Raw genomic sequence first — 14,839 nt, forward strand, 5'->3', positions numbered from 1 at the left:
CTGTGAGCCGGCTTCTATACTTGCATCATTCTTACTCCTCAGGAGATTTACATCTTCACGTATTTGCAACAGAAAACCAATGGAGAAACCACATTCTAATCATCACTGTCACTTCCAGATTCACTCAACTGCAAGTCATTCCCTGTATTTAAAAAGAGGAAGTTAGAATTACTTGTTGGCTGTGATATACACTGAAAAATTGCTGTATTTGACCTCAAATACACTGGGGAGAAAAATAGGGGCGTTAAGCTGAAACACACTAATTCTAGATCATAAATATATTTATTTTAATAAAATTTATGTACAGGACTGCCACTGTCATTGACCTCTGCTCAGCATTCACTGGCTTAAGATTCACTAGGAGTCTGGAGGTGGCAGTGACTCATCTGCCCTGCAAACTGGTAGCTTTCAATGTACTTGACTATTGGCTTCATGTAGCGTTTAACATTTAAAGAAGAATAAGCTCATTTGTCTCATCGCAGACTTGGCCCAGCAGATGACAGACTGGAACAGCAGCACCCATTTTCTGCAGCAACTGCTGGCACCAGTTTCATTCACAGCTGGAAGAATTTAGACCGAGTCTGCTTTGTGTTCATATGAGGCCAAGTTGCGAAATCATATCACTATTTGCAGAGAGGGGCCATGAAATCTATGTTAATTCTTAGTTGTTATTATTAAGCATTTCCTTATTTATTTTTTTAAAGCAGCACTTGGGCACCATAAAAGAGGCAGGAAGCAGTCTGCTTATTTCTATCCACTCACACCCCTAATATGCAGCTCAGTAAAGTCAATGGGTTGCCAGGGGACTTCGGAAGCAAGCCTCTTTACAACATGAATGAATGAAACAGAAACAAACCTGATTTTGTTAAACCCCAAAGACCTCCATCTGTGTAGATCATGCTTGACCACTCGCTGAATGATCTGCATTCAACTGTGGGCTAAATACACACCCATACATGTAACTGAACCAGACACCATGTTTTATTTAAAAAACAGATATGCTAGCTTCAGGAGAGAGCAATTTAAAAAGAAAGAAGGAAATTATGAGAAAGGAAAGGGCTAAGTACCACATCCCCTTCTCAAAGCCGCTTTTAAAAGCCAGCGCTGCGTCTCAGTTACACACCTGTGTGTCTAATGTGTATTTAGACCCATAAAAAGCTCGTGTGCTGTAATAAAGACATGCAGAAGACAAGAAACTTACTGAGCGTGCTCATGAGCTGATTGCTTCCTTGTGGCCTGCTGGTTCCGTTGGCAACAGAGTTCTTGTTGTTACCCAGCTGGGAAGGGGAAGGGTGTGCAGCGTCATTCCCATCGCTGCTCGAGGTTTCATCATCACTCCCAGAAGAGCTCTCTGAATCTGACGAGCTGCTTCCGCTGCTGCTACTCATCTGCTCAATTATTTCAACCTCGGCTCTCAACTCTGGAACAAAGGGACGTTTGCAAGGAGGTCAATAAACGATTCCATGGGCCGTCGACGCAGACAGCCAAACCAAACCATAGCAGAATGTTGAGATCTGTCCCCCAAAATCTAAAAGCATCTTAGATGTTGTGAAGATCTTGGTGCAGAATGTGGCTGCCAGCATTTTGCCTTGCACCGAAGGACTTACACATGTCACAACCATTATTTCAGCAGTACGTTTGCTGCCTATTTGCTTCCAGGCCCAATTTTAGATGTTTATCTTACCTTTAAGCCCTTAAGAACCAAATACCTGAGGGAGTGCCTCTTCCCATATCAGGCAGCTCCTGTCTGAAGATTTTCTGTAAAGGCCTTTCTCCAAATACTGACTTTAGCAGAGATATGGTATGGGTTAACAGAGGGCCTTTTCTGTGGTGACTCCCTGACTCTGGAATGCCCTCCCTAAACAGACATTGCATTTTTTTCAGCACAGTGCTAGCTGTTTCCTGTTTGCCCATGCACTTTTGATGACATGTATACGCAGAAGTCCAAGTGAACTGCATGAGGCTTACTCTCAGGTAAGAGAGGCTAAGACCATTTGGATCCCTTCCAGTCGGGATTCATGGGACAGAAACTGCCTTGGTCGCACTGGTCGATGATCTCCGGCAGGCTAGGGACAAAGGTGAGAGCTGTTTCCTAGTTCTGCTGGATCTCTCAGCGGATTTTGATACCATCGACCATAACATCCTTCTGGACTGTCTAGAGGGGGTGGGAAATGGGGGCACTGTTATACATTGGTTCCGCTCCTTCCTCCTGGGCCATGTTCAGAAAGTGGGGGTGGGGGGAAATGAGTGTTCAGACCGCTGGGCTCTCACTTATGGGGTGCCTTAGGGTTCTGTCCTCTCCCCCATGCTTTTCAACATCTACACGCAACTGCTGGGAGAGATCATCAGGGGGTTTGGGCTGGGTGTTCATCAGTACGCGGATGATACCCAGCTCTACCTCTCTCTCAAATCAGAACCAGTGAAGGCGGTGAAGGTCCTGTGTGTCTGGAGGCAGTTGGAGGATGGATGGCAGCTAACAGATTGAGGTTGAATCCTGACAAGACAGAAGTACTGTTTTTGAGGGACAGGAGGCGGGCAGGTGTGGAGGACTCCCTGGTCCTGAATGGGGTAACTGTGCCCCTGAAGGACAAGGTGCGCAGCCTGGGAGTCATTTTGGACTCACAGCTGTCCATGGAGGCGCGGGTCAATTCTGTGTCCAGGGAAGCTGTTTACTAGCTCTATCTGGTACGCGGGCTGAGACCCTATCTGCCCGCGGACTGTCTCGCCAGAGTGGTGCATGCTCTAGTTATCTCTCGCTTGGCCTACTGCAATGCGCTCTATGTGGGGCTACCTTTGAAGGTGCCCAGGAAACTACAATTAATCCAGGATGCAGCAGCTAGACTGGTGACTGGGAGCGGCCACCAAGACCACGTAACACCGGTCTTGAAAGACCTACATTGGCTCTCAGTACGTTTCCGAGCACAATTAAAGTGTTGGTGCTGTCCTTTAAAGCCCTAAACGGCCTCGGTCCAGTATACCTGAAGGAGCGTCTCCACCTCCATCGTTCTGCCCGAGGGCCTTCTCGGTAGTGGCACCCACCATGTGGAACGCCCTCCCATCAGATGTCAAAGAGAAGAACAACTACAAGACTTTTAGAAGACATCTGAAGGCAGCCCTGTTTAGGGAAGCTTTTAATGTTTAACAGACCACTGTATTTTAATATTTTGTTGGAAGCCGCCCAGAGTGGCTGGGGAAACCCAGCCAGATGGGCGGGGTATAAATAATAAATTATTGTTATTACTATTATTATAAGATTGCTGCCTTTAGGATTACTGCCTTAGTCATAATGTTTAATTAACCTGCTTGTGCTGTAAATTGTTTATACAAATCTTATTTATTAGCTTTATTTTTGTATTTATGTATATATGTAAAGGTTTTATTTACACCTTTGCACACTACCTTGGAATCTTTTTAATGAAGAGCAGTTAACAAAAAAATGCATTTTTTTTTTAAAAAATGTAGGGATATACCAGAATATGGTAGTCTGCCAACCACTGATTAGAAAAATATATTAAAAAAGAAATGTATTACACATGATAGCTCTTTCCCTTCACTGCAAAAAGATGGACTAGGCAAGTATTTCAAGTCACATTTCTACAGGATTCTAACAGATCTGTCGACTACTTACCTAATTGTTTTACTCTGACAAATACTCCAGTGTATCAGGGAATCTGAATTCTTATGTAATGGGGAGTCTAAAATAGGATTATATACTTTTTCCACTGTCTGCAGTTCAAATAAGAGTGAACTGCATTTTGTTTTGCTCTGAGCACTTAAACTGGCTTACTAAGAAGGGCTTGTCTTTGGAAATGCCGATTGACCCGAAATACTAATGAGACTTAGATTTTACCATGGCCTGGCCACTAGTTTCACACTGACAATATTTGTTCCTAGATAGGCAAATCAGTAACAGAAGCTTCATTGCGCTGCTAAATATTTTGGGTGAAACCAGTACAATAAATTAGCATTTTTATTTGTTTTTTTAAACCTCTGAAATATAGGTGATGATTCATGACAACAGCAGAAAATTTTATTTGGAAGGCTACTATTTAGGGGCAAACATACAGCGATCGTTTTATTGTCAATATTCTACCAAGCTTTTGAGTTTTGAAAGACTTTTTATACCTTCTTTCAGACACAACTGAAGTTCAGTGCCTTTTCAACTTTTTGCAGAATTAACTTTACACGAAGCATATTTTAAAAAGCTAGATGATCATTTTTAAACCAGTGCAGAACATGTAACCCAGTTATTCTCTCGACAAACAGAAGAGAAATCACTGGACCCACCTTCACCTACTTTATGCAAGGACTTCAAAGTTCTGTAGACTAAGAAATGCAACTTTGGCCTCGCCACTTTGGAGTGAGGCCCCCTGCCGCTAATTTTTAGCTAAAAAGAAATTGCTGCGGTAAGGTCTACTGTGGATGCTGCCACATTATTCAGAGTGAGAAACAAATCAATTTCCACAAATCTGTCTGAAATGGGACACAAAGAATAAGGAAAACTGGATTCACAGCAAATCCATTGAGAATTCTCAAGTATTTTTACCGTGAAGTTACAAAACCATACCTCTCTTAATGTCATCCAGCTGAGGCTCTGGGGAAGGAATGTCTTTCAGTGGGGAGGTCTTGGGACCCGCTGCTGGTTTTGTAGGAGCTCTGAACTGGGTAGAAGAAGGTTGTGAGGCTCGGGCCGATTGCTGTTCTATCCGCGCCTGAATTTTGCTGCTGCCTTCAGCTCTGAAACAGGATTTTGAGCACACAGATACAATGACACCTCAAACACAACACCTATGCATCTTCTCAACTCCCTCTCTCCCCCTCACCCTCTTCCATCCTTTCCAAAATGTCTGAAAAACCCCAAATTCTATCAGGATTGTGTAAAATCAGTAACTGTACGATCCAAGCAAATTTAAGACCTGTATATATGTCAGCACTTTCAGGGAGAGAATGAGACCTAAGCACTTGCTCAAATCTACCAAGGAAATAAATGGTCCTTTAAAAAGTGAAGAAACAAAACGAAACACTGTCCGGATGTAACATTTGCATCTACTAATTTCTAAAGGCCCCCCTATCTACAGAATGGACCAAATTCAAATATGTAGCAATAGCAAATGACATGGGTCTTTCTTAGACTGTACCACTTTGAGGATTGTATATATCACAGGTAGGCAACTTGCAGCCCACGCTTCATTTTTTAAAAATTGACTTAAGAAAATCATACAGACAGCAAAACGAAGAAGCCTAAATTAACATTGCCATCTACCGATAAGAAATAATAACTATTACAATAATGAAAATATTAAAAATACATTTACTACCCCTTTTGAACTTCTATTCTGGTTACAATATATTACTACTCTATAAGAATCTATTATATCCTTTGCTGTCCCATATTTTATTTCCCAAATTCAACCTAACCCTCTCCCCCCCCCACTGCTTCCCTTCACCTGTGTGAGATCTTCCCATCCTAACATATTTTTCTAGTTGCTTTAATAAAATAGAATAACATGAAAACTGTTAAATTATAATGACTTCTTTTGTCCTTACACGCTTAACAATTGCCTATTAAGAGTTCTGCTTTAACACCATATTTCTTCATGTATTCCCCTATGCATTCCCATTCTGTATAGAATTTTTGATTGCAGCAGCCCCTGATTGCTGCAGTCATTTTTGCCATCTCGGCAAACTCACAAATCTTAACTTGCCATTCAGTCATTTGTGGTACTTTTCCTGTTTTACAAGATTTTGCCATAAGTATTCTTGCGCCTGCGGTTATATACAAAAATATATTCCTTTTGTCCTTGGGTATGTTGTTTGTTAATAAACTCAATAAATATGGCACTGGTTTTTTAAAAAAATAGAGCTCCAGCCCACACTTCATTTTCAGTAGCCCTCAACACGTGATCAATTCCCGTATCTGATCAGAATTCCTCCCTCCCTGTTCTTTTCTTGGCTTTTGAAGTGTGCTCCCTACCTTCTACAGTATTTCGTTTCAAAACAAAGCTGCAGTTTTTTTTTAATTAATTAGTAAAATTAGTAAAAACTGATTTTAAAAAACCCACGGCTTTTCCCACGGCTGTCTATTAATTGGTAGGTTTCTGCCATGTGTGTGTGTCACACTAAAGTAAGAAAGGAATTACTTTCATTTGTTTTCCAGAACAGTACAGTGGTACGTCGGGTTACATACTCTTCTGGCTGCATACGCTTCAGGTTATACACTCTGCTGACCCAGAAATAGTGCTTCAGGATGAGAAACAGAAATCGTGCTCCGGCGGTTCGGGAGCAGCGGGAGGCCCCATTAGCTAAAGTGGTGCTTCAGGTTAAGAACAGTTTCAGGTTAAGAACGGACCTCTGGAATGAATTAAGTTCTTAACCCGAGGTACCACTGTAACTGCATTGGATCTCATATGGACTATACATTTAAAGCAGTATCATACCACTTCAAAGTCAAGGCTTTCCTCAAAGAATCCTAGTTTGTTAAGAGTGCTGACGGATATTAGACCCCTGTTCCCCTCACACAGCTACAGTTCTCAGAGTGGTTTCACAGTCAATCGATCTTCCCAGGAAACCCTTGAGAGCTGTACCTCAGTGAGGAGAATAGGGGTCTCCTAACAACTCGGAGAATTGATGCTTTTGAATTCTGGTGCTGGAGGAGACTCTTGAGAGTCCCATGGACTGCAAGAAGATCAAACCTATCCATTCTGAAGGAAATCAGCCCTGAGTGCTCACTGGAAGGACAGATCCTGAAGCTGAGGCTCCAATACTTTGGCCACCTCATGAGAAGAGAAGACTCCCTGGAAAAGACCCTGATGTTGGGAAAGATGGAGGGCACAAGGAGAAGGGGGCAACAGAGGACGAGATGGTTGGATAGTGTTCTCGAAGCTACCAGCATGAGTTTGACCAAACTGCGGGAGGCAGTGGAAGACAGGAGTGCCTGGCGTGCTCTGGTCCATGGGGTCATGAAGAGTCGGACACGACTAAACGACTAAACAACAACAACTCGGAGCACCCTTAACAAACTGCCTACCTCTAGAGCAGAGGAGTATTTTCCAGGTTTAAAATTTCCTTGTACAAGTCAGAAACCAGGGTTCTTGCCTTCTCTCTGAGATGCTGGTGTTCCATTTTATTTATATATGCATTTTATTTATATACCACTAAATAACAAACAATCACCATGTATATACTGTAATATATACTCATCAAAATATTATGTTAAAAAAGAAAAGAAATCATAGCCAAGGGTTTGAAATATGCCACCTGCAGTGTGAGATAGGGCTATGCTGTGTGTTGTTTTCTCCAAATTAGAAGCAGCCCTGTGGGTTTGTGCCAACCGTTTTTACCTTGTCTTCTTGACTTGAATGCTGCTGCTTAGCTTTTCAAGCACATATTCCCCAGTATCGTGATTGATAATAAGTACGCAGTCCTTTTGGTATGGTCTTTTATTTCCTTTGAACACCGTCATTGGAGGAGTAGAACCCTGGTTGTCAAGAAAAGCAGAGATTACCCTGAAGTCCAAACAAGTGCACAAGCTCATGCCAAGAAAAACTGACTCCTTAACTAAAATGCCATATCTAGTCACTCATCATCAAGGCTGCATTTGGATGCTTTAATAAGCTACCTCTGAATACGTGGTCACTGAACTGCACTCCAACAGTTTGCCTTTACAGTGGTACCTCGGGTTAAGTACTTAATTCGTTCCGGAGGTCCGTTCTTAACCTGAAACTGTTCTTAACCTGAAGCACCACTTTAGCTAATGGGGCCTCCTGCTGCCGTCGCGCCGCCAGAGCCCGATTTCTGGGTTAGCGGAGTCTGTAACCTGAAGCGTATGTAACCCAAGGTACCACTGTATAGATGTAAGGAAAAACAAATGCCTGCATATTTAACATCCCTCTTTATGCTTCTTTGCAAAATGTGCAGTCTTGCAGATTTTTTGTTTTAGGCTTCAGGATACTTCTTGGTAGTACAGTAAGGAGTCAAAGAGAAAATAGAGCTCTAGCAGTGCCTATAGGTAGAACTATCACCTGAAGCAATTCATATATAAGATCAGTATATCCTTTATATCCAGTGGTGACCTGCATTTTTAAAGGCAATGACCTAAGCACATACAGTGGTACCTCAGGTTACATACGCTTCAGGTTATAGACTCCGCTAACCCAGAAATATTACCTTGGGTTAAGAACTTTGCTTCAGGATGAGAACAGAAATCATGCAGCGGTGGCAGCGGGAGGCCCCATTAGCTAAAGTGGTACCTCAGGTTAAGGGCAGTTTCAGGTTAAGAACAGACCTCCAGAACGAAATCAGTTCTTAACCTGAGGTACCACTGTATATGTAAAAGAACATTCTATAAAACTCAGTCAGAAGAGACTTTCAAATGCAGGTTCCAGGCATACGCTGAAGTTTACCTAGAACTAAAATAATAAACATAGGCTATGAAAGAAGGGGTCCACAATTGTAGAACTAAAATCTAAATAGAAAGAGGCTATCTGGGGAGAGGAGGGGAATAGAAACGTGCGCACACACACACAAAATTTTAGAATAGATATATACTCACATCCCAGACACACTACATTATTGGTGTTAGATAAGGCAACACAGAACAGGTAAAGTTAGCATCTTCTATTAAATCACCACTAGCTGTTACCAGGTTCTTTTGAAAAATGCATACAGTTTTCTTCTGGGCCACAAATTCAATAGTTCAGTGCAAAAAAGCATAGCTGGGGGAAGAAGGAGCAAAAATGGGACACACAATAAACTTACTGGGATGTGTGGTAACGTAATTGTGACTTCGTCTCCTTTGCCAACTTGAAGCTCCCCTTCACAAGATGTATCAATAGATGCTGGTTTGAAGTCATCTAGAGAGAATAGTTAGTATTAAATATCTATTGGACTTTAAAGGTTTCCTGATTAACAGCCATCTGGGACAAATTCACTCCCTCTTTGCTATTACTGATGAAATGTATTATTGTGGTGGATATAAAGGGAATAAGGGAACCGTGAAGGTTAGCTTAAAAGCTTTAGAAAACCCCAACAGTTACTGCATCAGAATACTTTATTTTGTTAAAAGTTTCCCCCTCCCCAGTCATTTTGCATAATCTACAAAGCTCCCTTTTGCTGGTGCCCCAAGAAACTTTTAATTCTCCACCCACCCAGCAGCAAATAATCATGCTGTAACACACTTTTAAATAAACCTTCCAAACTTCAAAAGTAGCTTTTCAAGCATCCTGTCTGCTGTTAAAGAAATCAAATAGCTCTGGCTGTTTTATAGTCCCTGCCTCTTGTCTCTTTCAACAGTAATGTGATATGCTAGGAAGCTTCAATTACTTAATTTATTCACGTCAAAAAAGTTGCTACTGTAACAGAACCAGTAAAAAAAAGTGGGGGAATAGCACTACCTACTTACTTTGGGCAACCAACAAGTGGTCCAAACCAAGCAGGCAAATTACAACCTGCTGCATGTTTCACGGCTGGAAAAAGATGTATCCATTATCAATCTCTGCATTATTTTGGAAATGCTGTTAAAAACCTGCTAGCAAGATTCCTCTGGCTAAGAAAAAATAGTATTTTTTAACTGACAAAGGCTCTGTGCTTTTTAACATCTGCTTGTAGGGTTCCCAACTTAAATGAAAGGCAAAGGCCTGGCCTGTACTTCTAACACAGCTTGATGTGCAGAAATCATCAGCTGAAGCATTTCACGGTATGGAAAAAACGCGATGCCCTGATCTTTGCAACCTACTGTTAACAGCAGAAAGAGTTGGCAACCCCTGGTTGCTCGCTGTGCCTCCTATTAAGGACACATACCCTATTGTCTGCAGAAATAGCTGGCAACCTTCCCAAGCATTCATCATGGGGCACAGAGGAGAGTAAATAGGCTTTGACCACAGGCAACTGGCCCAATCCGAATCTGTCCCCGATTGTGCATAGAAAGGGTTGCCAGCTTCTTAACTTGCTCCTGTCTCGGCCCATTTAACAACTGTTTGATTCCATAGCAATTACTCAGGAGTTGTGTTCAGTTCTAGAACATAGGAAGCTTTCCCTCCTGGTGTCTGCATCTCAAACTTCGAAGGAACAGTTATAGGAAGGGTTTGTGTTCTAGCCATGCTACGGCCAACAAACAATATGTGTAAAAAGAGTAAGAAAGACAGTTAACTCTGCCCCCAGCAAGAAGTAGGGACTACCAGTTTGTTGCCCCTGTGACCATGGCCGTAACCAGGATATATGTTTTTGGGGGGACAGGACACCCACCTGTCATCAACTTCTGTCTAACTCTGTCTAGCAGTGTTTCCCAAATTGGGTCTCCAGCAGTTTTTGGACTACAACTCCTATCATCCCTAGCTAGCAGGACCAGTGGTCAGGGATGGTGGGAATTGTAGTTCAAAAACAGCAGGAGATCCATGTTTGGGAAACACTAGTCTAGCAGCTTAGGAACAAAATGTCTCAACAACAGTTGTTGCAAATCACTTTCTTTTGACCCCACGTGCTCTAAGAAAAAGCTGTCAAAATCCTTCTACAATTTCTACTTTTAGTTAAGTATTTTTATTTATTTCCTGGATGCCTGTGACCCTAACACACACACATACAGAAATTTAGCAGGCGAGTATTTCTCCTGCAACTGCAACTCCTTAATACTAATAATAATTTTATTATTTATACTCTGACCATCTGACTGGGGTTCCCCAGTCACTCTGGGCGGCTTACAGCATATATAGTAAAACATAGTAAAACATCAAACATTAAAAACTTCCAGATACAGGGCTGCCTTCAGATGTCTTCTAAAAGTTATGCAGTTCCTTATGGAGAAAAGCTTCTTTTGATGCTTTTCTGGCCGAGCAGCTGCTCTTAAGGGCACAGAAAGACCCGGACCAGTTAAGAAACAGAACAGAAATACTGACAACTGAAAACAGGGAGATGGAGGAGGAGATGCTGAGATTGTTTTTCTGAACTTCCAAAACCACTTTATGGTGCAATCCTGCGCATGCCTAGTACTGAGAAGGTCAACCCCACCAAATTCAGTGGATTATTTAGATTGTTGTTGTTATTGTTACTGTACGACCCCACCAAATTTAGTGGATTGTTGTTGTTGTTTGACTCCACCAAATTCAGGGGATTATTTATATTGTTGCTATTACTACTACTACTACTACTACTACCACCTTGAAACGCCCTCCCTTCTGATGTCAAGGAAACAACTATCTGACTTCTAGAAGACAACTGAAAGCAACCTGGTTTGGGGAAGTTTTCAAGGATGGATGTTTCTGTTACATTTTTAGATATGTTGCAAGCTGCCCAGAGTGGCTGGGGAAACGCAATATAAATAACAAAATTATTATTAATAATAATAAATATCATCCAGTATACTGAGGACCGGATTTTTTTTTTTGATTTTTTTTGAATATATGCTATGTTGGGACGCAGGTGGCGCTGTGGGTTAAAGCCTCAGCGCCTAGGGCTTGCCGATCAAAAGGTCAGCAGTTCGAATCCCTGCGGCGGGGTGCGCTCCCGCTGCTCGGTCCCAGCGCCTGCCAACCTAGCAGTTCGAAAGCACCTCCGGGTGCAAGTAGATAAATAGGGACCGCTTACCAGCGGGAAGGTAAACGGCGTTTCCGTGTGCGGCTCTGGCTCGCCAGAGCAGCGATGTCACGCTGGCCACGTGACCCGGAAGTGTCTCCGGACAGCGCTGGCCCCTGGCCTCTTAAGTGAGATGGGCGCACAACCCCAGAGTCTGTCAAGACTGGCCCGTACGGGCAGGGGTACCTTTACCTTTACCTTTTATATGCTATGTGGTAATTTATGGACCTGATAGGTATCTTTAAAGCGCTATGTGGCCTAGGACCCACATACCTATGGGACAGCCTCTCCTGGTATGTCCCGCAGAGGACCTTAAGGTCCACAATGACAACACTTTGGAGGTCCCAAGTCGCAAGGTGGTTAGATTGGTCTCAACAAGGGCCAGGGCCTTTTCAGTACTGGTCCCGACTTGGTGGAACTCTCTGCCACAAGAGACTAGGGCCCTGCGGGACTTGACATCTTTCCGTAGGGCCTGCAAGACATAAGTCTGACCCTTATGTTTCCCTCCCCTTATGGTTTTGATCTATGGGCTACTTTTAAAATGAGGCTGCATTTTAAATTGTATTTTAACCCATATTTTAAATTGGGTTGTCCCCCCCCCTTAATTATGTTTTTATTGTAATTTTATTGGTGTTAGCCGTCCTGAGCCCGGCTCTGGCCAGGGAGAGCGGGGTATAAATATTATTATTACAGTCATACCTCGGGTTGAATTTGCTTCATGTTGAGCGCATTCAAGTTGCGCTCCGTGGCAACCCGGAAGTAACAGAGAGCGGGGTTTCGCTGCTCGCGCATACACTCAAAATGATGTCGCGCGCATGCGCGGAAGCGGCAAAAAGCAATGTGCGCATGCGCAGACGTGCTATCGCTCCTTACGTTTGCTTCTGGATGCGAACGGGGCTCCGGAACGGATCCCATTCACATCCTGAGGTACCACTGTATCATCATCATCATCATCAAGCCATTTGCACATGTTGCCATGCAACCAGTCCATGCAGAATGTGGGGAGCCTATATATAGAAATGAGCAAACCAGTGATGTTTTAGGGATCAGGCGGGGCTCATTACTTACATCATAGGAGAATACACAACACAAAACACTGTTGCTGTATGTAGGTTTTATCTTATATTTTCGAAATGTACATCCAGGGTGTTTTTTTTCCTTTAATTTTTTGGGGGGCCCGCAAGAGAGGGGGGCCCAAGCTAATTTAGCTTATACGTAAGTCCGACACTGAGTATACTGGCCTATACCCTCGACCCTCAGCCCCCTCCACAACTGGGTCGTTCCCCCCCCCTTAATTAACAGTGTAATCTCACTGTACACAAGTTGTACAAGTGACAATAAAGCCTTTGAAATTATGTTTTTATTGTAATTTTATTGGTGTTAGCAGCCCTGAGCCCGGCTCTGGCCGGGGAGGGCGGAGTATAAATAAAAATTATTATTATTATTAAGCCATTTGCACATGTTGCCATGCAAGCAGTCCATGCAAAATGTGGGGACCCTATATATAAAAATGAGCAAACCAGTGAGTGATGTTTTAGGGGGCAGGCTAGCAGGCGGGGCCCATTACTTATATCATAGGAGAATACACAACACAAAACGATGTATATAGGTTTAATTTTTTTTTTTAATCTTATATTTTGGAAATGTACATGCAGGGTGTTTTTTCCCTTTAAATTTTCTGGGGGCCCGCAAGAGAGTGGAGTATACCGGCCTATACCCTCGACCCTCAGCCCCCTACACTAGCGCGAAGCCCCCCTGGCCGCCATTTCCCCTCAGGCTCCCCCTCGCTTCCCCCGGAGTGGGCCCCGTGGGCGCTTGCTCGCGAGTAGGCCTCCTTTTCCCCTCAGGAGCTGCTTCCCTCGGGCCCGGGGGGGCTTTGGGCGACCGTCCCTCCCTCCCCCCGGCGCCCCCTTACTCACAGCGGATGGTGTGGAAGGAGGCCTTGGGGTGCCTCTCGAAGCTCTCGCCCAGCTGCAGCGGGTGCTCGTCCTTGTCCAGCAGCGGGTTCGCCGAGCCGTTCATGGCCGCCGAGCGAAAAAGCAACCGCGGCGGCTCCTTCGCCGGCAACAACGACGACCAGGCCCGCCCGGGCCCTTTCGCGGCTTCTCCTCCTGCTCTCTCCCTCTTCCGGGCTGCGGCGGCGGCGTGTGACCGGGAAAGCGCTCCGCGCCTGAGGGGAGAGAGCAGGTAGGCCTCAGCCGCCGCTAGGCCCAGCACAGGCCGCGCTCCCTCGTGGCCGCCGAAGCCCCCGAGAGACGCTTAGCAGGGAGGGGAAAAGGAGGAACGCGGCCTCTGAGCATGTCCAGAGCGCCGCGGACTTAGGAAATTATTATTTTACGCCCTTACGGCCCGGGGAGAAACGCGGCCTCTGAGCACGTCCAGAGCGCCGCAGACTTAGGAAATTATTCTTATTATTTTGCGCCCTTTTGGCTCGGGGAGGGACGCGGCCTCTGAGCATGTCCAGAATGCCCCAGACTTAGGAAATTATTCTTATTATTTTGCGCCCTTACGGCTTGGGGAATGTTGCAGCCTCTGAGCATGTCCAGAGTGCCACAGGATTCAGAAATTATTCTTATTATTTTGCGCCTTACGGCTCGGGGAGGGACGCGGCCTCTGAGCATGTCCAGAGTGCCACAGGATTCAGAAATTATTCTTATTATTTTGCGCCTTACGGCTCGGGGAGGGACGCGGCCTCTGAGCATGTCCAGAATGCCCCAGACTTAGGAAATTATTCTTATTATTTTGCGCCCTTACGGCTTGGGGAAGGACCCGGCCTCTGAGCATGTCCAGAATGCCCCAGACTTAGGAAATTATTCTTATTATTTTGCGCCTTACGGCTCGGGGAGGGACGCGGCCTCTGAGCATGTCCAGAGCGCCACGGGCTTCAGAAATTATTCTTATTATTTTGCGCCTTATGGCTTGGGGAGGGACCCGGCCTCTGAGCATGTCCAGAATGCCCCAGACTTAGGAAATTATTCTTATTATTTTGCGCCCTTACGGCTTGGGGAAGGACCCGGCCTCTGAGCATGTCCAGAATGCCCCAGACTTAGGAAATTATTCTTATTATTTTGCGCCTTACGGCTCGGGGAGGGACGCGGCCTCTGAGCATGTCCAGAGCGCCACGGGCTTCAGAAATTATTCTTATTATTTTGCGCCTTATGGCTTGGGGAGGGACCCGGCCTCTGAGCATGTCCAGAATGCCCCAGACTTAGGAAATTATTCTTATTATTTTGCGCCCTTACGGCTCGGGGAATGTTGCAGCCTCTGAGCATGT

At 44.5% G+C, this 14,839-nt stretch overlaps 2 protein-coding genes across 6 annotated transcripts in view; one reads left to right on the forward strand and one right to left on the reverse strand.

Annotated features, from left to right (window-relative positions):
* EAF1 (ELL associated factor 1) lies at positions 1-13,619 on the reverse strand. Its single transcript, XM_079947442.1, has 6 exons — positions 13,485-13,619; positions 8,758-8,852; positions 7,341-7,477; positions 4,568-4,737; positions 1,202-1,420; positions 1-142 (listed from the first exon to the last, which is right to left on the reverse strand). Exons 1-6 carry the CDS (start codon positions 13,585-13,587, stop codon positions 96-98), a joined length of 771 nt encoding a protein of 256 aa, XP_079803568.1. The 5' UTR covers positions 13,588-13,619; the 3' UTR covers positions 1-95.
* The window catches only part of METTL6 (methyltransferase 6, tRNA N3-cytidine), a 20,346-nt gene continuing 18,143 nt past the window's right edge, over positions 12,637-14,839 (forward strand). For 4 of the 5 annotated variants that reach the window (XM_079947429.1, XM_079947424.1, XM_079947427.1 and 1 more), the window contains exon 1: positions 13,663-13,752. The gene's annotated coding sequence lies outside the window, so the exon portion shown is untranslated. Of the gene's footprint in view, positions 12,670-13,662; positions 13,753-14,839 lie in introns of those variants that run through there. The other variant, XM_079947426.1, reaches the window with a different exon arrangement.

The sequence above is a fragment of the Podarcis cretensis genome (assembly GCF_951804945.1).
Source record: "Podarcis cretensis genome assembly, chromosome: 12".
Classification (NCBI taxonomy): Eukaryota; Metazoa; Chordata; class Lepidosauria; order Squamata; family Lacertidae; genus Podarcis; species Podarcis cretensis.